This window comes from Falco biarmicus, chromosome 3, assembly GCF_023638135.1.
Source record: "Falco biarmicus isolate bFalBia1 chromosome 3, bFalBia1.pri, whole genome shotgun sequence".
NCBI classification, from domain to species: domain Eukaryota; kingdom Metazoa; phylum Chordata; class Aves; order Falconiformes; family Falconidae; genus Falco; species Falco biarmicus.
In genome coordinates, this window is record NC_079290.1 from 34,436,207 (window position 1) to 34,460,083 (window position 23,877).

General features: G+C 37.9%; 1 protein-coding gene across 5 annotated transcripts in view; it reads right to left on the reverse strand.

The window, feature by feature from the left end:
* Positions 1-96: 96 nt before the first annotated feature.
* The window catches only part of CPNE3 (copine 3), a 34,292-nt gene continuing 10,511 nt past the window's right edge, over positions 97-23,877 (reverse strand). For all 5 annotated transcript variants that reach the window (XM_056330248.1, XM_056330250.1, XM_056330251.1 and 2 more), the window contains 14 exons: positions 23,498-23,677; positions 21,475-21,549; positions 20,950-21,021; positions 20,058-20,141; positions 18,364-18,453; positions 14,617-14,715; positions 11,812-11,898; positions 11,158-11,217; positions 8,372-8,505; positions 7,863-7,917; positions 7,711-7,762; positions 6,916-7,049; positions 4,593-4,829; positions 97-3,141 (listed from right to left, as the gene is read on the reverse strand). In XM_056330248.1, coding sequence (XP_056186223.1) covers positions 3,031-3,141; positions 4,593-4,829; positions 6,916-7,049; positions 7,711-7,762; positions 7,863-7,917; positions 8,372-8,505; positions 11,158-11,217; positions 11,812-11,898; positions 14,617-14,715; positions 18,364-18,453; positions 20,058-20,141; positions 20,950-21,021; positions 21,475-21,549; positions 23,498-23,677 — 1,470 coding nt within the window. In that variant the 3' untranslated portion in view covers positions 97-3,030. The remainder of the gene's footprint in view (positions 3,142-4,592; positions 4,830-6,915; positions 7,050-7,710; positions 7,763-7,862; positions 7,918-8,371; positions 8,506-11,157; positions 11,218-11,811; positions 11,899-14,616; positions 14,716-18,363; positions 18,454-20,057; positions 20,142-20,949; positions 21,022-21,474; positions 21,550-23,497; positions 23,678-23,877) is intronic.

The following is a 23,877-nucleotide window of genomic DNA, read 5'->3' on the forward strand; positions in this document are numbered from 1 at the left end:
GCTCAGCCTGTGGAATACTAATCATAGGAACTGCAAAAGCAGCATTTATCATTACATAGAAAATGCTGAATACAAAAGCACAATGGAAGAACAGTATACTGAAATTATATTTTTAATGCACAGGCGTTGTATATCACTCCATCAGAACTGGAATACAGGGGAAAGTAAAAAAATTCTGGTTACAAGTTATTTCTTTGCTGTACATACGTATATTTCACGGCCATTAAATAGCAAAAAGCATGACTACGAAGACTGCTATACATCATTTTTATCACAAGGTGGTGCAAGTGACCTACAAACACATTCACTTTTCAAAACTGACAATGCTTTGTCACCCTCAAGCTAATAAGGCATTTTTTACACGTAAAAGTAAACAAAAGAATGGCGAAACACAGTAACTCCCCTCCCCCTTGACTCACAATCTGCTGCATTCCTTGAGTCTGAATATTGCTTCAGCTTAACTTGAAAGTTTCCAAATTTTTCAACAGGCGTTAGCTCTACACCTCTAAGAGAAGTTATACCTGGAAAATGGATCTTGCTGCTGTCATGTGTGAAACACTTGTCTTTTACATAAAATAGAGCACATTGAGAAGCAGGTTCCGTTGATATATTATTTAATTCCCTAATCTTGAGGAACATGGGGGTACTTTACCAATATCTGATAATGAATTCTTTACTGTAGAAACTCAGAATTAATGTATACAATACAGACAGAACAAAGAATTTTCTATGCAGCAGGTATTTACTACAGTAACACCTATTGGCACAGTTAAATGCATTTAAATGCACTTCCACAGCAACTTAGAACAGAATTGGTAACAGAACTCAGATGCAGCATTATATTTTTTGGCAGAGAGCTCAGAGGAACTTCAGTAGTATCCAGTACTCCTATCAGTAGTACTCATCCACTCCAATGAATCTAGACAAAGCATTACTACTGCATCTCTGTACATGGAGCATGTAGCTCTGAAACAGTTTCCTGTTCCAAGATCATACAGTATCAATTTGCAGCAGTGCAATTACGTTCATTATAACTACTTCCATGTTCTGCAGTTTTTGTGTTGCATATCTGGCATGACACTTCATCATCATTCATGTATAAAGTAGCAACACATACGCACTACACTGATAGAAAGATGACTGTAGATTTTCATATAACCCCATGAATTAGATTTTCAAAAAGAAGGAGTTTGGCTTAATATGAAACAAAATGTCTTCCTTAGTATTCCACTGCTGAAACTACTTAGGACACCCTTCCACTAAGGAAAATGGAGTGCAGAGTAACATACTCATTTATGACTGATAACTAGTCAATTGTCTAAAAAACATTTGGTGTGTTTTAGAGTATGTGTAAGACAATTTCAATATGCGTATCCTTCATGCATCAATGTTAATGTGAATTCAGATTTCTGACAGGATTACACATGCATGGAGAACACCCCCCACCACACACAGAGCAGTTTCAGCAACTAAACAGAAGTCACATACCCCGTCACATGCACTATGACCTGGTGCAATCCTGAGTGCCCAACTATGCTAAATTTAACGTCAGTCCGTTCTGTTCTTACATGTTACCGCTAGACCACGCACAATCAGATTAGTCAGATGTCTAACTCTAACTAACTTCAAATATGAAACTACAAAAACAGTGCTCTAGATGGGCATTTTGGAAGTAATAAATGAGACCTTTACATCCACTTACATTACACACACTAGCAGGTTCAGAAGAGGTCCTCAGCAAGCAGTATGCAACTGGGAGACAAGAAAGCTTCACCTGTCCCCTAAGCAAACACAATATGATTTACACTTCATGTAAATGATGAAGGAAAAACTCAAGCCACGAAAATAAACCAGAAATTTTCTGCCCTAGAGAAACACAGTATGATTATAGGATTAGAGTTTAGAGATTTTCTAACGTCTTCTGACTGGGAAGGAAGAAGGAAGATTTTTTTTTTTTTTGTAGGCACTTTTCATTAGCGGGCTCATGAAAAAGAAGCATGATTCAAAAATACGACAAAACCAGTATAGGTAGCACTTCCAAGAACTGCATTTGCTTCAAAATATGCAGTTATAAATCAAATAAAACTTCTGAACTAAAAAGTGAATTCCCATGTCACAAAAAGCACTTTAAAAATCAACAGTCATGACTCTCTTGGGGAGAATGCAAAACCAAAACAAACCCCCCAACAAAATAAAATCTGGAGTTCCCATTTTCCAGCTCAGTACACACCGAAACACATCTTACCTTACAGCCTTTATAGTAGTAGCCTCAAAGGCCAATACTATTCTTCTGAGATGTTAGAAGCTTACCTTAACTCACCCCACTTATTCCTGTACTACCATAAGAGAAGGCATACTATAAAGGAATATATACTTTAGTGACTTGTTTGGCTCACGTTCACACTGCCATAAATCCCTGGCATTGGCCAAAGGCACTGAAGTGGCAAACATGAAGTAGGCATGCAAGGAGGGCCTTTATGCTCTCTTCTGGCACTTTGTATAATTACCAAAGTCCCATGACAAAATTGTAATGGTGGCTTAATAAGACACAGAAGCCTGAAATATTCCAGATTTTTTGAAGCACATACAAACTTTTGTCTGCTTGTTGGGGATATACCTTCTTTTTCATTTCAGACTGGTTTTATGATCACCAAGAAACTGCAGTCCTGGGTGCCAATCCCCACAAAAGTAACTGAACACTCCCACTGACTATATTTATCAAACACGCAGCTCTTCCACTTCCAGCCATTCTCCCCCTTCTCTATACATATTCAACCTTTTTTCTACTCTTATTTTTCAAAATAAAATGCACCCATGTAAGCCCTATCTCTCATATCAACATCAAATATTAACACAATTACAGTTTTGATCCTTAAAAGGCACACTTGGCAAAGTGATTCGCAGGCAAAAGCTAACAGATTACCATACAGAGGTGTGTGTATACATGTATACAGAAGTATCTCAAGAACCAAGGTCTGCAGATACAGGAATTAAAGCAAGCACAAAGTCTCAGCTCCCCTGCTCAGCCATTCACTTTGCAGCAGGATTCTTAGGAGGTTGCAGTTTGTAGGTGCTGAAGTAGTTCACCACTTGCTGAGGGACTTCTGCCAGGACACACTGCGCCAGAGCTTCTTTTGGAGACTTACAAAAAAAGAACACCGAATTTCAGTTTCCACCAGCTGTTAATGGAGATCCTAAGATGGGTAAGCAGCATGTCCTCTATTAAGCCAATTTGAAGTCTGATATTTTACAGAGAACTGTACACGGTGCCCTTATGGGACAGATGGAAGCTTCCCTGACATCTTGGCCTTCTGGCTCCCATTACCATGAACCAGCTGGCTGCCCTGTCCCACTGAAGTAATTGAAGCGGGGTGTGCAAAGGGCTGCCATATCTGAAGATACCTTTTTGTCGTATGAAATACACACACATGCACACAGACTGTAGGCATCAAACTTCCACTACCTGCTTAAGGTATCTGCTTCAGGGGCTTCTCTAATCATCTGCAAACTTTTGCAACAACTCAAACCACAGTGACCATATTGCTACACAGCAGCTCTTACAGGCATACTGTTCTTACTGTAAGATTAAGTATCCATGGGGAAAAACAGCATCCCTTTTTCTAGGAAATTAAAACTTCTGAATATATAATTTTATACTGAATATTGACCCTAGTTTATCTACATTCAAGTGCATTATTCAGTACACACATTCTATATTGATTTTGTTCCCTTTCTCCTTTCAATTTGCTTGAGTTGCTCTGAGATTAAACAAAGAACTTGTATCAAAAGTAAAAAATAAAAATACAAAGACAAAATAAGAAGGTATTAGGAGGATTATTAACAAGGTTAATATTAGGAAACAACACAAAATTACAACATATTAGGATGGAAATAAAAATATTGATCTCATCTTCCCCATCCTGAGGACATTTTGTTGTTTGGTTTTTTTTAAATCAACTTTTTCAAGTGATGAGACATTTAAAAGACAGACTATATTAGCCTGTGCATATTTTATTGCATTGTACAGCAAAAAAAGCTCAGGACTCCATTCTTTCACTGCCTATTTTTTTGGTATATTTGCTTTAATGAAAATAAAAACTATCACCACTACTGTGATGACACTCAAGTCCTACTGTTTACAACCTCAGTGATTTAGCTTTGAATATTAAGACTGCACATAAAATGTGAGACTAAACCACATTTACAAATGGGCATCCACAATAAAAAACACTTTACTATAAGAACAAAACCACACTAAGTTCTTCCTCCCAAACGAAAAACACACCCATTTGTTTAACCAAGTCTGAGGAAGGTTTACAAAGGTCATTCCCCTGCATGGAACTGTCAGAAATGCAGCGCTGAAACCAGAAATTCAGGTTTTTTTAAACATGCATCAGCTCACCTAATGGAAATTCCACAGAATTTTGAAGTCTTCTGTCCTTTTTTTTTTTTCTTTCCATTCAATAAAGACTTATCTCAGACCAGAGTTAATTTCAGAGACATTGAAAAAGCTTAGGACTATAAGTGGGATATCCTAGCAAACTCAGCATAGCTCCACAACATTTATTAAGTGTACCATTAAGATTACTTACATTTTGGAACTTTCTGAATGGCACAAACTGGACAATGTCTCTGACAGCTGGTTCTCCTGATGAGGACCTAAGAACTCCATTGTCACCATCAAGAAACTCCATAGCATCAAAGTCTGCTCCTCCAACACCAACAATGATAATGGACATTGGCAATTTTGAAGCATTAACTATGGCAGTTCGAGTTTGATCAAGGTCTGTTATCACACCATCCGTTATGATCAGAAGTATAAAGTATTGCTGTCAAATCAATAAACACTGTGTTATGACAAAGAAATAGAAAATATGTGGGCATGTACACTTATAAAAATGCACATACAGATTACATACTCTTGTCACTGTGAGCATGTATCAATGCACTCACTGAATTTTACAATCAAAGTTGTGGTCAGGCTTCACCTGTACAGTCTGAAGAAATTTATAAGGACAACATAATCAATCTTTTAAAAGTAGTCATCTTTAAATAGCCACCTCCAAAGCATCATGCTTCTCCTCCTCTCCAAAATCCCCAGACAAGCCAACAGTTAAACCTATCTTCTAAGTATTTGTCTTCGGATAGACGGCAGCTTACTGAGGGTTTGGACAGATAATACCTGTAAAGCTTGTATTTGTTTCCTTTCTGGTCTATGAATACCTTTATGAAATGCTACCTTTCGCTTAATTCAGTTAAGAAGAGATGAGCAAAAGAGTACCACCAAGGGTAATGGAACAGGCCTTCATTTTTCCAGTGTACCCCTAAAATCCTATATATAGGTTAAACCACACCTTTTTGTACTGTAAAAAAGCATGCCTGTTTTCAAATTCCTTTAATCGTGTTTTCTAGCTGCTTTATGAAGTTATTTACCAAGGCATCTGAGGCCACCTTGCAGTACTTTGGTAATTATTCAAGTATCACTTAAGTTGCTTCCATTATATTGCCAGGCCTTCTAAAAGTTGGCATCTTAGCCTCTGTTCTGGACTGAAGTACCAAGAAAAAGCTAGAAATACAAAGCTCAGAAACTAACAAACATTTTTTGAACTTCTGGTCTTCCCTCACTTGGTTCATTTCAGATGACTAACGGGCAGCAAAAATTCAAGTTCCAAAGGCACTCCCAGTATTCTCAGAAGTCATCTTCTTCAGTACCTTGCTTCCCATCTTCCTTTATCGGCCTCCAGAGTAACTGGTTTTCCCTTATCTCCTGTATTCAGGTACCACCTTTTCTCATTACTTCCCACCACTCTATCCCCCCACTCCAGCACGAATGTCTACAAAGCAGCCATGATGAAAGAAGGTTATGACCAGCAGCATGACAGCACATCACATTGGATTTATTTCTCTCTTCTCATGCTTCCTCCGTATCAGAAAAAACCCAACAGCAAAACCAAAAGACCACCCAAAATATCTACAATATGTATTAAAAGGCAAAGCAGCAAAATTTCAGTATATCCTTTCAGGCAGAAAAAAATAAATCTCTTGCTAGGCATACTGCACTCTCAGTAAAAAGAAAGAAAAAAGTACAAGAGGTTTAACTGCTTTCCTAATATATATAGACAATAGTTACTACTGAAAGACTACCAAGGCAAAACCTTATAAATCTCTTGCACATGAAAATTCATAGCTCTTTTCCAAATTGGTTTCCACAAGTACTTTCATATGCAAAACCAGCTGATTTTATCTTCTCATTTTACATGACGACTGAGATACCAGTATTTGCCATCATCAATGATTTAGGATATATATGGCTTCAGATTTGCTGAATTTGCATGGATTGCAATGATTTGATACTCAAGACTCGCTCTTCAGACTTCCTGTCTTAATATGGCCAACAAGTCATGCATACAATTTTAATAGGGAGGAGGGCACAGCACATAGAGTTCCTAAAGCTTTATAGTGTGGACAGTTAATTATCTATATTGGTACCTAGGTGTTGAGAGCTATAACCTCTATTTCTTCATCGTGTTACCTAATTCTCTCTCTCAGCTATCTGATATGAAACAAGATCTAGTGGATTTTTCGCAGCTGAGGTTAATTACTTTCCTATACACAAAGGCTTTAACACCTGTCTAGCACTGCAAGAGCTTTCAAGACACCATAGAGGTGCCATGTATTTTTAAGTTGATATTTCAGCTCTGAAGAGTTTATTTAGTTTATTTAGGAGAGAATGTGTACAAGCTGTAAAAATTAGCTTTTATTTTGTTTTAAGGGTACTAAACACCAATTCACAAGGTAAATGGCCAGCTGTTGAAACAAGTACACTTACAGGCTTAAAAAACATAAATTGTATTTATAAACTAGAAAGGAAAAAAAAAAGTAAGAAAAATACACACACTGCCATAAAGAACTTACAGATGCTGTTTGCTGTTGTGTAGCTGCGGTAGCAAATCTTGCCACATGATTTATAATCGGAGAAAAATTTGTTGGTCCATATAACTTCACTTGAGGAAGACAAGCCCGATATGCATCAACAATGCCTTGGATTCCTAGAGAACACAAGTAGTTCATATTAACTTTTTCATAATAGAATTAGGATAATTTGAAGCACTCCATCTTCCTAAAACACTGTATATATCAGTTATTTAAAGTGATAATGCAAAGATTTAAAATGAACCATGATGAAAAAAATCAAGTGATTCACGAGCAATGGAGGCTTTCAGCTTGACCAATGCTTAATGCACATGTTTAACATGCTTGGCTTTATGTGAACAGAAAGGCCAAATACCGTACGCTCAAGTGCATATAAGTAAATTGTAGCAGTTCTCTTCTCCTGGTAGCTTGTGGTAGTTAGTAGTGTGATCAGAGAGGCCTTGTTGCACAGGCACTAGCAGCATCATACTCAAACCAGACAACTCCATGCCAGCAGTGAAGTAGAATGAAGTGGCTTGATCACATGAGAGAACTGTTCCAGCTTACCTGTACTGTACCCTAACTGTTTAAAACACTACGTCCACGAATCATTACAGAAGACAGACCAAATGCTATTTCTAATAACTAAGAAAACAGTTATAAAATTGTTTCCTGCTACAGGACTAAACTCATCATTTAACTGAACTGCAGAGCATGTTGTTCTACTTTTCAGCTGTTTTTATCCCTTCAGCCTAGACGTCTTACTCCCTAGGTCTGATGTTACTTTTTCAGACTTACCATGACAAAATGGGTTTGATGGGTTAAAATTTAATGGGAACTCATGTGACACCTGTCAAAACACAAAAGACAGTCAGGGCTGTATATACAATCTCCTCCTGAAGTTAAGTGCTTTTAGTTGTCTTACGTCATGCATTTACAGATTCCGTTACCTGAAAGGAAGGAGGAATTTGTGCACCAAATCCAAAGGCTGGAAACATCTTATCTCTAAAAAATAAGTTTTAATGAAAATGAAGTGAGTGCCTTTCCTTAAAAGCTGCCATAGTTAAGTAAGTTTAGCTAATCAGTGCTGCTTTTGATCATTAAAAATGCTATAAATTAAGCATTATGAGGCAAAATTAAATGGAAGCTCCCCCCTGTAATCGTTCCTAGGGCCAAAACCAGCCTTTAACACCAAATCAGCAAGAATACAAGCATTTATTTAGACGAGTGTTGCTCTTTACATCACAGATGAAAAGCCTTGCTTGTCTGTTGTAAACACAAGCTTCTGCTTGAGATTATGTGATTGTGCAGTGATTCTGAAGTCTTTTTTAGCACTACATTTCAGCTCAGAAGTTTCATTCTCATCTGTCTACTGGCACCTTCAACACTGTTTTAGGAAACTCACAAAAATCTATACATATCTAAAAAATTATTTAAATAAAAAAATTCTAAAACTTACGTATCATAATCCTGAATGACCATTCCTACAGACCAAATGGCTGTTAGGTATTCATTAACTCCATTAGGGCTGAGGTAATGCAGAGAGTCTGGAGAGCGAGGGTCTCCATTGGAGCCTGTAAAATCTATCCCCACCTGTCAAATGTAATAGTTATAAGCAAATTGCTGTTATAGGTCAAACTATGTTTCTTATCTCTGGCAAAGCCAAAATAAAAATAATGGAAGAGTTGCAAACAGTAGTTACCAGAACACCTACAAATCTTAACAAGCATGATACTTAAGATGCAAGTTTCTTGGACTATTAACACTTCTTAAAACAGTGCCACTACAAAACCAGCAGAAGCTCTCCATCTCTCACAAGGGCTGAAATCACTTTAACCTGTCAGGTTTACATTGTGTTTACTTTCAGTTACCATTCACACGGCTTTTCAGTAGCTGCTAATTTCATCCTGTGTTTTACCATACACACCTCTTCTCTCAGAAGTACAAGCCAGATACTACAGAGACCTAGAGGTAGCTCTTTCTCTGACCTCAATGTGTCCTCTCTGTTTCGGCGATGGCAAAATCACAGACTGGTTGGGGTTGGTACAGACCTCTGGAGATCATATAATCCAACCCCCACTAAAGCAGGTTCACCTGAGCAGGCTGCACAGAGTCATGTCCAGGCGAGTTCTGAATGTCTCCAGAGCAGACTCCACACCCTCTCTGGGCAGCCTCTTCCAGTGCTCTGCCACCCTCAAAGTAAAGAACTTCTTCCTCATACTCAGGTGGAACTTTCTGTATTGCAGTTTGTTCCTGTTGCCCCTTGTCCTGTCGCTGGGCACCACTGAAAAGAGCCTGGCCCTGTCCTCTTGACACTCACCCCTAAAATATTTGTAGACATCGATAAGATCCCCTCTCAGCCTTCTCTTCTCCAGGCTGAACAGGCCCAGCCCCCTCAGCCTTTCCCCATAAGGGAGATGCTCCAGTCTCCTTACCGTGTTTGTAGCCCTCTGCTGGACTCTCCCCAGCAGTTCCCTGTCTCTCTGGAACTGGGGAGCCCAGCACTGGACACAGAGCTCCAGATGCAGCCTCAGCAGGGCAGAGCAGAGGGGGAGGATCACCTCCCTCAACCTGATGGCCACGGTCCTCCCAATGTCCCCCCGGATCCCACTGGCCTTCTTGGCCACCAGGGCACACTGCTGGCTCATGGGCACCTTGCTGACCACCAGCACTCCCAGGTCCTTCTCCACAGAGCTGCCTTCCAGCAGGTCAGCCCCAGCCTGTGCTGGTGAGTGAGGTTGTTCCTCCCCAGGTGCAGGACCCTCCACTTGCCTCTGTTGGACTTCATCAGGTCCCTCTCCACCCAACCCTCCAGCCTGCCCAGGTCCCACTGAATGGCAGCGCAGCCTGCTGGTGTGTCAGCCACTCCTCCCAGTTCTGTACCACCAGCAACCGTGCTGAGGGTGCACTCTGGCCCTTCATCCAGGGCATTGATGGGTGAGTTGAACAGGACTGGACCCAGCACTGACCCTGGGGAACACCGCTGGCTACAGGCCTCCATCTGGGCTCTGCACCACTGATCACAACCCTCTGAGCTCTGCCATTCAGCCAGTTCTCAATCCACCTCACTGCCCGCTCATTTAGCGCACAGTTCCTGAGCTACCTATGAGGATGTTATGGGAGACAGTGTCAAATGCCTTGCTGTGGTTAAGGTAGACAACACTCACTGCTCTCCTCTCATCTACCCAGCCAGTCATTCCATCATAGAAGACTATCAGGTAGGTCAGAAATTATTTCCCCTTGGTGAATCCATGTGGACTGTTTCTGATGACCTTCTTTTCCTCCACATGCTTTGAGATGGCCACCAAGATGAGCTTTCCAGGGATGGACGTGAGGCTGACCGGCCTATAGTTTCCTGGGTCCTCTTTCTTGCATTTTTTTAAGAGAGGAGTGACACATGCTTTCCTCCAGTCCTCAGGAGCATGAAGGTTTCCCAAGAGGGGTGCAAGAAGATCCACCATAGCCACACACATCCTTGAAGTGTTTGGCCTTCTGGTTCTCATCTTGGGAGGCTGCTAAAGAACATTTCTCACTGCTCTGGTTGGCCTGGCCCCAGTTGGTTGCAATGGCGTGAGCATTGCTGCTTTGGACCCTGCCACTCAAGTCCTTCAGTTTAAAGCCCACCTCACCAAGTTGGCCAGCCTGCTGCCAAAGATTCTCTTGCCTTTTCTGAACAGGTGGATCCCACCCCTTCCTACAGGCTACAGTCAAAGAATATCCCATAATGAGGCATATTACCAGGGTGAAGACATCTTCCTGTTATGTGCTGCATTTGGTTCATGAATTATAGAACTTAAGGGTCCTAACCCATATGATGGCTTCTGTATGTTGTTTTGATTAAGTAAAGAGCCTTGAAAACCACCATCAAGGGCAAAAGTGATCTGTGGTCAGAGGAAGGAAGAGAGGAAAAAAAGCAAAAAGAGGAAAAAAGCCCTTATGAAAAGGAAACTTGAAGTAAATCAGAGAACTGTAAATATCTCCTCCATCCCCATTCAGACAGCTCAACGAGCTCCGAACGAACATAACTACAGGTTCAGAACTTTGTCCCATGAGTAAAGCAAGTATTTTTTTTCTAAACAGACTAGATGGACTCTTGACAAAACATCTTCCCCCTTCCGTGCTATAAAACAAAAAAAACAAAAAACCAAAAAAAACAACAATCGAATGAAAAGCACAGATGATCAACTATATACTTCAGTTTGTGCTAAAACTCAAAAGCTACTTTATATAAATGATTTAACTTACTGTGAAGTTCAGCTGACACCCACCCATGATATAATCAAGGAATGTGCATTCTACTACGATCTAAAAATAGAAGTTAAAGATAGAAATTACATTTTTTTTAAATGGGAGAAAAAAAAAAGGTATTATTGCAGCAACATCTGAGGTTCCAAGTTTGTTATCTTTACTCATGCAAAGCACTACTTTCACTGTCTAGATATCCCAGCCACTGCAGTGAGGATATGTACAGCGTGTGCCATCACACACTCAGTGCACCAGAATCAGGCCTTTTACAAAATTACAGGCATATAACAAATCAGCTCCAAAAGCTGATTTTCATTTATAAAACAACCTATTATGACAGACTTACCAGACTTTAATTCACCATAAAATGGTGAGTTGGGAAATGCAGTGGTTCAGGAATGGCCTTATAAATTGGTAAGCAACCTTTGCCATATAGATGGCATCTTCAAGAGAAAGTGAGGGGACAGGGGCGGATGGACACATGATTCAGCTGTCAATCTGTCTCCTTATATGAGTCACAGCCATGAAATATTTACTGTGCCTGGAACTTACCGACATTTTGAAGTTTCTTACAGTTTGAGGGTGAAGGTATATTAGATGACAGTTGTTTTGCCTGAACACTTAAAACCAGTCATACCAGAACACATTACTGACCTCACAGTGCTTAACGCTCACAATGCCCGAGTTTTTATAGCTTTTTTTCTTCTGTCTTTTCTTTTCATTGATACACTCAAATTCAACCTGCATGAAAACAAACAAATCCAACCAAAGCACTATAAATATAACTTATGCAACAAATTTTAAAATTCTTTATTCTAGGACTCATACTTTGGGCTGGTATTAAAAATACAACATATTTCACTACCAAGCAAAATTAAACCCTGCCTGCCCAAAAAAAGCAAGAAAAATAACCATTATCACAACAGTAATCTCTAACCCAAAAGCTTACAAATATGTTTGTTTAGACAACTGTATTTCAAACAGACAAATTTTGTATCATTTTCCCTTTGAGGATTCTGCTAACAACCTTCTTTTTGGTAAAGACATGGCGATTCAGGCAAAGCGTTACTGTTTCCAGTAGCTGTGGTAGTAACATACAAAATAAGAAGTAAATGCTTAAGCTTTCCAAATTCAATTGTTGAGGCTTCATCAACTAACCCAAAAGTTTAACCTCCAAGTGCAATCAGCAGCTAGCCAGGTTAAGCAGCTCCTGCCATCATACAGGCATGGCACAATGCAGCATGTCTGGTGTATAAATAGTCTGAGGAGGTATTACAGACACGCCTTCTGGCTCAGTGTCAGAAACTGGTTCCACTGCTTTGGTTTAAATTAATCTCAAATGAAAAAAATGCACCAACAAGGTCAGCACCTGAAAAGTCGACATGCTTCTTGTTTTACTTTCATTTTTTTTTGGAAATTTCACCACCAGCATCACTGCTATTTCATGAAAATTGTCTTTCAGGGACTTGTTTTTGTACTGTATCAGTTCGTTAGGTACTCACTAATAACAGCCACAAGATACATAACATTTACAATCTTTCAACTGCATTTCATAATCCTCCAACCAGAGCTCACTAACAGCATGCCCGGGTGAAAGATACACCTGGTGGTGGTGGTGGTGGTAGGTAAATAAAAAAGAATCAAAAATTCTCCACAAAATGAAAACCACCCATTCCCTTCAGTCACACAAGATCAGCTTTCTCAGCAACTGAGGATACAGTCACACCCATGCTCGCCTCAAACTTGAAAGTTATGCCTAATCTCCCACAGGTGCAGCCAATGTCAGAACTGTGGGAGTAACGAAAATAAAGTCAAATTCTAACGTGCACCAGAAATCTTTTACAGATGTTATCAAATTAATCAGATCATGCAGAATTAGAGATTAGTTCCTTTTAAAGGTAGAAGAAACCTGGAGCACATTATTTATGTTGTCTCTTATCTTTGCTTCATCCTACTGACACAGCAATAAGGTCCTTAGATCAGGCAGAACAACAGTTCTCACGAAAACAAATGTCTTAAAACATTTCTAAAACCAGCACAGGCAGATTACAACTTAAAATACCTTTCCTTTAAATTAAGAAGAGACGGCCACTATTACGCTACTAGGGGCGCGATGAATATAGATACTTAGACTCTGAAGAAGCCTTTATGCAACACAATGCTGCACAGGAACTCACAATCACAGCCCTTACAGAAAATATGTGCTTGAAAATGTGAACATACAAACTTGCTAGGTTTGTTTAATTTACAATACTACTCTACAACAAAAGTGCAAGTTTAAAAAAAAAAAACAACAAAAAACCCCCATCTTGTCAAAGGATTTGTAAAATCTTCATTAAAAAAAAGCAGAAAAAGTAATTTTATGAAATCCTCCTGCTCCCGATTTATTTTTCGCACTTTAATTACAACAATAAGAAGGACCACTGTCAGAATTGAAAGCTAAACTGGTACCATCTGGCTGCTGAAAATCTAGAAAAAATGAGAAAAACACCTAAGAGCTCCAACTGGGCAGCATATGAATTATCTGCACAGGGTACAAGTCCAAAATTCCTTACAAACAATATAAAACCTTGAGGCATTAAGCTGAACCATGCATAATTCAAAACAAATTCAGAAGGAGCTATCTAAAAGAAAAGCATGGTTGGGCACAAAGCAGCAATCAAAAAAACAACTATCATCAAGCTTGACTTCACATTCAACAGCTCTGAAGAATTAAGTACAAACGCAACACTCAAGGTGTTAGAAAAGTACAAGCAGGTGCTCTTGTATATACATATCACACTATTATTAATGTAGGAGCAGATCTGCAGGTTTTACAGAATTAAAGGAAAAGACGGTAAAATATTTTGGTAACATACTAGTCCACAAAATGAATACTTTTTATGTTACAGTTGCTATGCTAACTTTCTTCTTCTAAATGTAAACCTTGTCTAATGAAAGGTTTGCAAACTTACAGTTCATTAGAACTTAAATGGCAATTTCACTTTAAAGCCACCGAAGTAACACACTCACTTGCTTTTTTGTGCACTGGCATAAATGTTGAATTTTTTCATAGTCACTAAAGTCTGCATGAGAATCGGTAAGTGCCATACCTGAAATAAAGGACTGAGTAAAGCTTGGAAAAAATATTACAAGCTTTGGTCTTTTAACTGCAGTAAAATTTGTACTGCATTCTGCCTTTTAACACTCTCAATTTTCTGATTTCTGTATTTATAGGATCTATAAAATTCATTTGTGCTGATGGTTGGTTATTTAGATATGTACTATTAAAAACTGTAACCAAGACACTAATGCTAGGAAAGTGGATGCATAATGTCAGTGCTGAGTCAGCGTCAACTACAGTAACATTGTTAAGGTGTAGCCTAACACAAGTTCAACATCTGCAAATCAAGTGGCAGAAGTTTTGCTCCAAAATGAGTGAAAAAGCCACACAGGCAGCTTAGGCGATGCAAGACTTACAGGTGAGGACCGAGTTGCTTCCTTCAGCTTTGACATTGTAGTTTGAAAACTTCCTATGAGATCATGAGACCCATCATTATCATAGTCATAGCACTCAACCTGAAATGAAGCATTATTCAGTGTTAGTAACAGAAATGGCTCTACAAAAGCAATAAACACTGCAATGACATTTCTAGTTCAGGCAAACCCAAAGATCCAAACCATTCCTTAATCTTTTGTATCACGGAGCTTTTCTCGCAGTGCAGTCTTAGAATTGCATCTAAAAACTAAGGATTAAGATTGGGTAAAAGCCAATATACCTGGTTTGAGATCAGATCTTCCACTGAAGTGAAGGAGAGACGAGAATACTACACAGCGTCAGGTCTCACATGAGCAAGCACATCAAGTATGTTGAACTATGTTTTGGGAGTGAGGGTGTATTGGGAAGCATAGGAAAACAACGCAGGGTTTTTTACTGTCATCAAGGATTAAGAGGCTTAGTTTTGCAGAGGTACCGAGGAAATTTAATTATCTTTGAGCATTCCTCTAAAAATTTAGTAATTCACTTATTCAGTGATCACAAGATTACAAGTTTAATTATCACTTTAATATTACTTTATTAATCTTCAATGTAAATAATTTTTAAGCGTATGAAGGTTTAGCCCTAAATCTAGAAATAAGAATTGATTGCTTTTATTATTTTTTTTATTTTTAAGATTAGCAAATTTAAACAGTCATTATGATTGACACCATGGATCTGAATATCAACTAGCATTAAACCAAGAACACAAGGAAAAAGGGATTTTCTAATCGGGGTCCTCAAACTATGGCCCACGGGCCAGATACAGCCCCCCCCAGGGTCCTCAATCCGGCCCCCGGTATTTACAGACCCCCCCACCGGGGGCTGGGGGGTGAAAACCAAGCAGCCGCAGATGACTGCCTGCCACTGCATCCACGCGCTGGCCCCCTGGTTAAAAAGTTTGAGGACCCCTGTCCTAAGTTTTACTATTCAATCAACTCCTCTTTTAACATCCCAACCCACCGAAGAAGGCAGCAGAAGCAAAAAATACCTTTTTTCCTCTTTGAAAACCTATCAGTTTGAGTGTGCATAATTTTACCACTGTTACTTTATTCCTACGGTGTCCTCAATTTTTGTTTTTTAAAAGCTCAGCTTCTGAATGTGACTCAACTGCCTTTCTAGAGAAAAAGCTGGGTATTCAGCTATAATAGCATATGCTAATTCCATCCACTTCTGATACTCTATTTCAGTTTAGCAACAGACATGCTAGCTAACTTAATCAAATCACAGAAAAAAATCAAAATAATATTGATAAATCAAATTTATAATAAAATAAAAATAATAAAAATATTAATAATTCCAAATATTCCTATTATTTGGAATCAAAACATAAACCTCAAGAAAACCTTTTCCGAATATATATGGCTTAAAGTAAACAGCTATTTTCATGTTTGTCTTTCCAGACTGAAATCTTGTACATTATATTTAAGAAACAATGTAGATATTTACTTGGCCACTTCATTTAGGAATAACAAAGTAAAACAAACAACTTCAACATACACTTGAGCTTCAGAGAGGAATCAGCTTTCTGAAAACAAACAGTAATGTTGAAGTACAAAATATGATGTGCAGATTGAAACTTCTACACTGTGCAGAACACGTCTCTATGTTGTGGTTTGCACTACCCCTACAACATTTGGAATGCACTGATAAATAAAATGCATGCACATGCACTGAATAGCAACTTAAATCTCTTACAAGCAGCCACAGAATCAAGACTAATGTTCATGGCCAATGCTATGTAAATTGTTTTGAATGCCATAAATTAAGCCAATCAAATACTCAGCCAAGTGCTTCCGTACCTGAAATTTAAACTGAAGACATTTACTGAGCCAAGAGTTATGGTACCTGTTCACAGTTAGCACAGTTATTTCTTGTTCCTTTTAAAGGGATCAAAGTTTGTCTTGCTTGATATACTCGACCCATCTAAGCCAATTTTCAATACTTATTCCAGACAAGACAGAAATATTTGGTTTGTTCCACGTATGCTCTTCTGGACACACAACAGCACTAGGGAACCATGTAATAAAACTGCATATATGATTTCCCCAGCAGAACTAGGCATGCTTGCTCCAGATGAAAGGCTTGCATTTTCAACACAGGAAAAACTTCACTGACTGCAAACACGCTCACATGGAATAAAGCAACAAATCCGAAAGATAAAGAATCGACTTGGTTTGTGCATTGCTGGGGACACACAAACTAAGCCATTACATAGGTGAAAAGCCACTCATTATGGAAAAGTTGGTGGTTTTACTTACTATGACAAATAGCCCATTACGTATGCAATTGTATGCATATGAAAGTGTTAAAAGTATTGTTTAATCCTTCAACATTCTAATACAACTCCATCTGCATATTAATGTTTGAAGTGACAGCTCCCAGATTTCTAAGTTAAGACATAATCCTACCGTCTGTCTGCAAGTCCGTAACAATGCCAAGTAAGATCTACTTCCTCTGGAAATAAATGTACAATTCTCAGGCAAGTTTCCAAAGAACCAACTTTATTAAAATGACGATAGAGATTAGAATAACTTCATTTTAACAGATATATTTCAGTCAACAGTCTACAGTTCTAATATGGCTGTTTAATGAAAGAGAGAAATGTATTTATAGTATATGGATATCTAAGAGCTGCCACAGCTACTCTGGGGAAAAGGGAAGCAGAAAGAAATGAAAAGAAAAAAAAACCACAGGAGCAGTAAGGGAAGCAGGTTCTGGGCTTGTAAAATTGTTCATTAGTCTGCTATATAATTATGTATTTAAATCTGTAGAGGTGCTTGTAACACCCAGATGCCTGTGGCTGTTAAACATTTGCCAGGGCTGCCTAAAGTTGTATGGCTAATACCTGTCACATGCTGATCATGCTCTCATTTTTCCTTCCGAGAAGAATGGCCAGTAGGGTGCTTTGTTTCATTTAGGCTTTCCTCGCCCCACCCCCCAAATGCTAAAATATCATGCTTCTAACATGTTCAAAATAGCTTATAAATGGCATTTTGATTGGTTGTTTAGCTTCAATCCCACCCCTAAAGGGAATTCCTGAAGAAAAGCATTCAGAAATTAAACATAATTTATTCAATATAAGATTTGAAGATAGAATGAGTTAAAGACCAGTTCTGGTAGAACTACCACTTCACAAGTTTGGTGGACTTTGACAGAAAGTTCAGTTTTATCCAAGGAGAAAAATTTGCTACATCTGGTATCCAGAAGATACACCTGGTCCACATCTGTTAGATAGCATGTTAAGTGTAATTAATTGTATCAGGTAGTATATTAAGATTTTCATTAGTGTTACCTGTTGCACAAGTAAAAGTATTACAAGATCCATAACATAGAACAAAGCATATTCAAGCCTTAACCACACATCTTTCACTATGCAGTATCTTAACACAACAAATATTGGCTGATGCAACACTAAAACTGTATGGTTCAAGTAAGTCACTGAATGGACATTTCAAAGCTCCTGGTTTCCCAGACTTTCAAAGACCAACTTCTATCGGATAATGTATCACAAATGTGAGACTGTTTTTTTCTTCCTAAAACATGCAGGTATCTCTGTGATTTTCAAATAAGAATAACAAATCTAACATTTTCAATCAAAACAAGGCAATAACTAGAACAACATATCTTCCATTTATTACATATTCAATTTTTTTAATGCATTAGTTCATGCATTTCATATACATTACCTTGATTGACTTATCCATGTCACTGTAACACAGAGAATTGAGAGAGATTTTAAAGGGCCTCCAAACAGGATTCAGGTTGTTTTTAATAACCTGTTAAAAAAAAAAAAAAAAAAAAAAAAGCAAGCTAGTATAGTATGGTTTACAAGGGTGGAAAGTATTCATTGTAATGGGTCACAACTTCATGTCATGATTCTTGTAAGCAAAAGCAGTTGAATAACGCTGCTGTCAATCACCTCCTGCAATCCAAATCCTAACATACAGGATATAAGAAAACTAAACATTCTTAACGTGCAATACCGCTGTCCAAAAGAGATGGTATTTTTCAACTCCATATTTTTCTATATTTCACTGTGATCTACTCATTCAGCTACTACACCGCAAAAAAAGAAATGTATCTTTACAAAAATATCGATATTGTTTTTTTTAAATAAGCGCACACACATATATACATACACACAAACAAATATAGAAGTGTGACTTACCAAAAAAAAACACATGGAAAAAGATTACGTTGGAATTTCTGAATACATCAATGCTCTGGAGATTACAGTTCGCTCCAGCTTATATTTATTCTGAAATGCCACTTACAGGAATGTTGTCTCAAGAAGTTAATGGTATAGTAAAGCAGAAACATCGAATGAAGATAAAAGGTCTCTCAAGCTGAACATTAAGCAAGTGTTATTTCAGAATAATACTGAAGGATCTTCAGAATCTGTCAGCTAGAAAGTATCTGTAATATACCAAATACATCAAATGATGATCTTGCAAAGCACAAGAAACTACACACAACAAGCAATACTTAATAATACCTAATAATAGTATTGCTTATACTTCCAGCACTGTAGAAGTGCAGAGAAAGAAAGCTCTCTTTTGGAATAACAGCAACACAAAGAGGTTTTTTTAAATCTTTAACATAAAGAACTAATCCTCCAGCCAGTTCTAGGCTAGAACAGCAAATTTTGGATTCACTACTCAAATGTGTGAAAACCTCATGGAAAAGATACATTTTATGCAGAATCACCACCTCACGAGAGAAACTGTTTTTACAAATATGACACAAAAAGGACTGATACTTCTTCAAAATCCATGCTTAAAAATTGATATTGTCAGCACTTCAAATGCACACAGAACCTCAGTTGTGACTAGGGCCTAAGCTTCTACAGTGAGACATTTTGAACTTACTCCTACCCTGTCAGTTGCTGCCACTGGAACTCTGCACCTCCTCCTGGGTGGAAGGCTGCTGCTGCTTAAGCACGTTTTCCCTCACTCAGCATTATTCTTGGCTTGCCCTTGCTATGCAAGCATTCAGGATAGGTACTTTCATTAGTAAGCAGTACATCTAGGTGACACTAACATAAGAACAGCACTGTCACAGGAATGCCCAAGTCCCACTGACACAAATGTCCCTGTGGGACTATGCAGTACCTTTTCAAAACATCTGTTTTCTTCTAGATTGCAGAAGGTTTTTTAAAAAAAGAATCCTTTACAATAGGATGACATAAATCAGAATCGAGTAGGTAGACTTCCTGTTCTATCAGAAAAATCAGTGGAAGACCTGAGGTAATTTCTAACTGGTCTTCATGTCAATTACCAGACCATTCTCTTCTTTCCGTAAGGCACTGTACCTCTAGTGCTGTGACATACTGTAAATCAAATAACCTTAATGTCCAGGTTGTTGACCAAAAATATCCTACCTCTGTTCTGTGAACCATCACCCAGTTTCCATCTCCAGTCTGCTTGTGGAATTCCAGATAAGGATCTGACTTTCCAAAAAAGTCCTGTAATTAAAGAACATGTAATTATCCCAGAATAGCCCCTGGCATGAATTCCATTAAATGCTAGTTAAAACACACTTAGATTAACAAAAAGTAAACTAAATGTTCAAGGAACAAAAGCTTTAGATGAAGAAAAGCAAGTCTGATTATACTACCACCTGTGAAAGAGAGAAAGAAAATGGGGGCATGTCTGTCAATATCAGGTAAAAGTCCTGTAGTGTCCAAATACTGAATACCAGACAGTTCAAGTAGAAGAATACTTACACTAACAAGCACTATGATGCATAGTTAGGAAACTAAGGATTTCATTCAGTTCAAAAAGGTATCATTAAATCAACCAGGAAAAATAACAATATTATTAAGATTTTTAGTTTTGTTTTTAGAAGTTTTTCTAAATACAGTAATTTTAGTTAGCCCCAAAATATTTAACAGATTTTTACACTCCAAGGACACCCTCCCATTTATTTCAGAGCACTAACAGGTAATCATTTATACAGCTGTTCAAACAAATGTATATACTAAAACTCCTTTATCTTTATGATTAAATATAAAGATTTACATTTAAATGGAAGCATGCTGTTCCCAGACTATCCCTGCAATGCACCTGTCATACTTAGAAATACATTACACAATTTCAATAGTCAATGAAGTTACTCTGAAGCAATCTTTCTTTGATTTCTTTTTTAGTGTATGAAAATCTTAATGGATTTAATTATTTCAGCAAAAGTGAGAATGAACATTTCAGTATTTCCTGTTTTGACAAGATTCTGATTTTACTACTTTATCAAAGAAACAGCAATTATTTAAGTACCTTACTGTCCAGTTTCCTTGCTTCTACTTCCAACAGAACCACCCTGTTATCCTTCACTTCTTCTGCTGTAATCTAGATACGCAAACAAAATAAAATACTTATTTTATATTCAGGAACTACATAGCTTTCTCGTATTCACAACACTCCTATGAGAGGTCCATTTAAAAAAAAATCATGTTTGCTCACAAATGAAACATTAAAAAAAATGGGGTGGGGGAAGGAGGAACGGTTTTATTTGATACTGGGATTCAATGACGATGACACTGACAATTAGAGAGACTGCCCAAACAGCACATCGGATGCTCTAATTATTTTGATGGATGCTGAGACTTACAGATGCAGAAGGTGGGCTGCTCTCCTTTCGGATGACAAAGAAATATGAATGGAGGGGGGAAAAAAATGCTTTAAGATACTTTTCACAGCACTGTAGATCAGACACACTGTGTTCAAACCACTAACTAAAAAAAAACACCACACAAAACGATTCAAGGATAAACACTGAAGAGATTTATTGTCTTGTCTTACCGTAATACTTCCTCTTCCAGCTGGTCTACCATTTTTAAGTACTAACGGTTTTGTTAGAGTCCTGCTAGAAACTATCTGCCAAGACAAAAATTGAGTGTCAAGTATTATTACTGCAATTTAATAGATTTTCAAAGGAATGAAATGAGATAGTAATCTTTTCATTTTAGAAATTTGTCCTTTATCATAAAGATGACTGGATTACATTTACTTCCCATGATGTCCTATAAATAAATAGGTAATACACTTCAAAATTTTAACATATTTATGCAGATGAACACATGCAGAGTTTCAGGAGCAGTATGAAATAAAATGTATTCTAGTAACATGATACGCACACACAAAGATAATACTTCAATTTCCAATCTCAAATTGTTCTTAAATTTTTCATACACACTATTCAAACACGTGCAAGCCACATTTCATAAATGGCTTCAGCAAACAGAATTATAAATACAACATTTGTCACACAAACAAACATTAGCCCCACCCCCCGCAGTGTTTCTAGTTGATTTTATTTTATCCTCTCCAGGCAATGCTTTCTTAGCATTAGTGTCTACTCATTATACTGGTCCTCCTTTACATTAAGAAGGAATGATTAATTCTAAATTGTGATGTACATAAAATAAAAATACTTTAGACACAGGGGAGGAAAAAACCTAAGAAGACTCTCCTGACAAGTGCCTTCAAAGGATCTATTAGAAAGAACAAGTTAAAAGAAGCTGCCTGATTATGACAGCACCAATAGCAGAATTTGACAGGGAAATGAGAGTGAAACCAACAGTAGACAGAACCAGAATCACTGCTTGCCTTAAGTGGAAAGCAAATTGCAAGGTCAGTATGGCCCTTGTGAACACTTTTATGTTGCTATACAGCAATTCTCTTTTTTTATGAAGCATAAAAATAATAATTTGAGTATTAAGAGTACATAAATAGCAATTACTACTTTGTGCTCATTGACAGCCCACTTACTTTCAGACAGCAAACTGGACAGACCATCCTACAGTACATTTCAGGGCATCATCTCAAGACCTTTTGCAAATAAAATGTATATACACTGAACTGAGGCTTGAAAAAACAAATGAAGGGAATCCTACTGTGGCAGTGTGTTTCCCCCCACCCATCACGACCTTTATTTCCATAATAATGTTCAAGTGATAACCATTAGTGGCAGTCATAATGACAGTCATAACATATGCACCTGGTCTCAAAGTGGATTCAAGAGAGACAAATAGCCCTTGGCTAATGTGTTGTTAATTGGAACAATGCACCCACCTAACCATAGTGCTACTAAAGGTTCAACTCAAGCCATGTTTGAAACTAAGTCTTGTAGGCAGTATGCAAATATGACTATCTTACTTTATAAATAGTGGACAGCCCAGGACCCGTTGAGCTCTCCTCTCCTGCACATCAGTGGGCTGCACACTGGGACCTCCCCTTGAGTAGGGACGCCCCTCAAGGTTACTCCTCAACGCTGAGAGATTTCTTGCCACAACGTGTTTTTGGTAAGCAATTAAGAGCATGCTGAACTTGAAATCTTAGATAAAGGACTGACTGTGCTGATTTAAAGGACTGATTGTGCTGATATAATCCTTCAGATATAAACTGCTGACTAAGTCTACGATTAAGTCTGGATCTAGCTGCACCTAAACTCCCCTCTGAGGAATTTAGAATGCAAGAGGGTCCTTTCTGAACCTCATGACTCAACGGGAGGGTCTCCACGTCAGTTTTGTCTGACCCTGTCCTTTATGCACTAAATACTCCAGCGTACCTTCCCACTGGATCCTGTGAAACCACTGTCACGCTTATTATCAAGCTTTGTTAAATCAGTATTTTATATCAATAAACATATTGCTGGTTCTCTCTTATGAGTGAAGTGTGTTACTCCTTCTGTAACACCCATTCAACTTAAAAGCACTCCAACTACACCAGAATAAAGCGACAAATTTAAGGTAGAAGTGGTTAACGATTGATTTGCAGTAACTTCTGTTTTCTTAATTCTAAGGAAAATCATCTGCATACTTACTTGTCCCAGTGTACATTCAAATTCTCCTAAGAAATCATCATCATTCAGATCAAATGTTTTGTTATCGATGTCATATATTCCAAATTTAAGTTTCTGAACAAGCTCAAAATAGTAATCAATTAGGAATTTCTTGGCAAACTTTGGGTTCAATGAATTCTTAACTCTCTCTGTGCGATCAACCTGCAGTTAGAAAGATATCACTTTATCCAGATTTCACCAACAAAACAAGTACTCAAATCAAATAACACATTATTAAAGACTTTCAAAAGTTCTTCTTACTGTAAAGCCGTATCTTCCTAGAAACCTTTCATCAAATATAAATAATCATATTACATTATAAAACCTACTTCTGTAAGTCAGAGATATTTGAGGACCTGTTT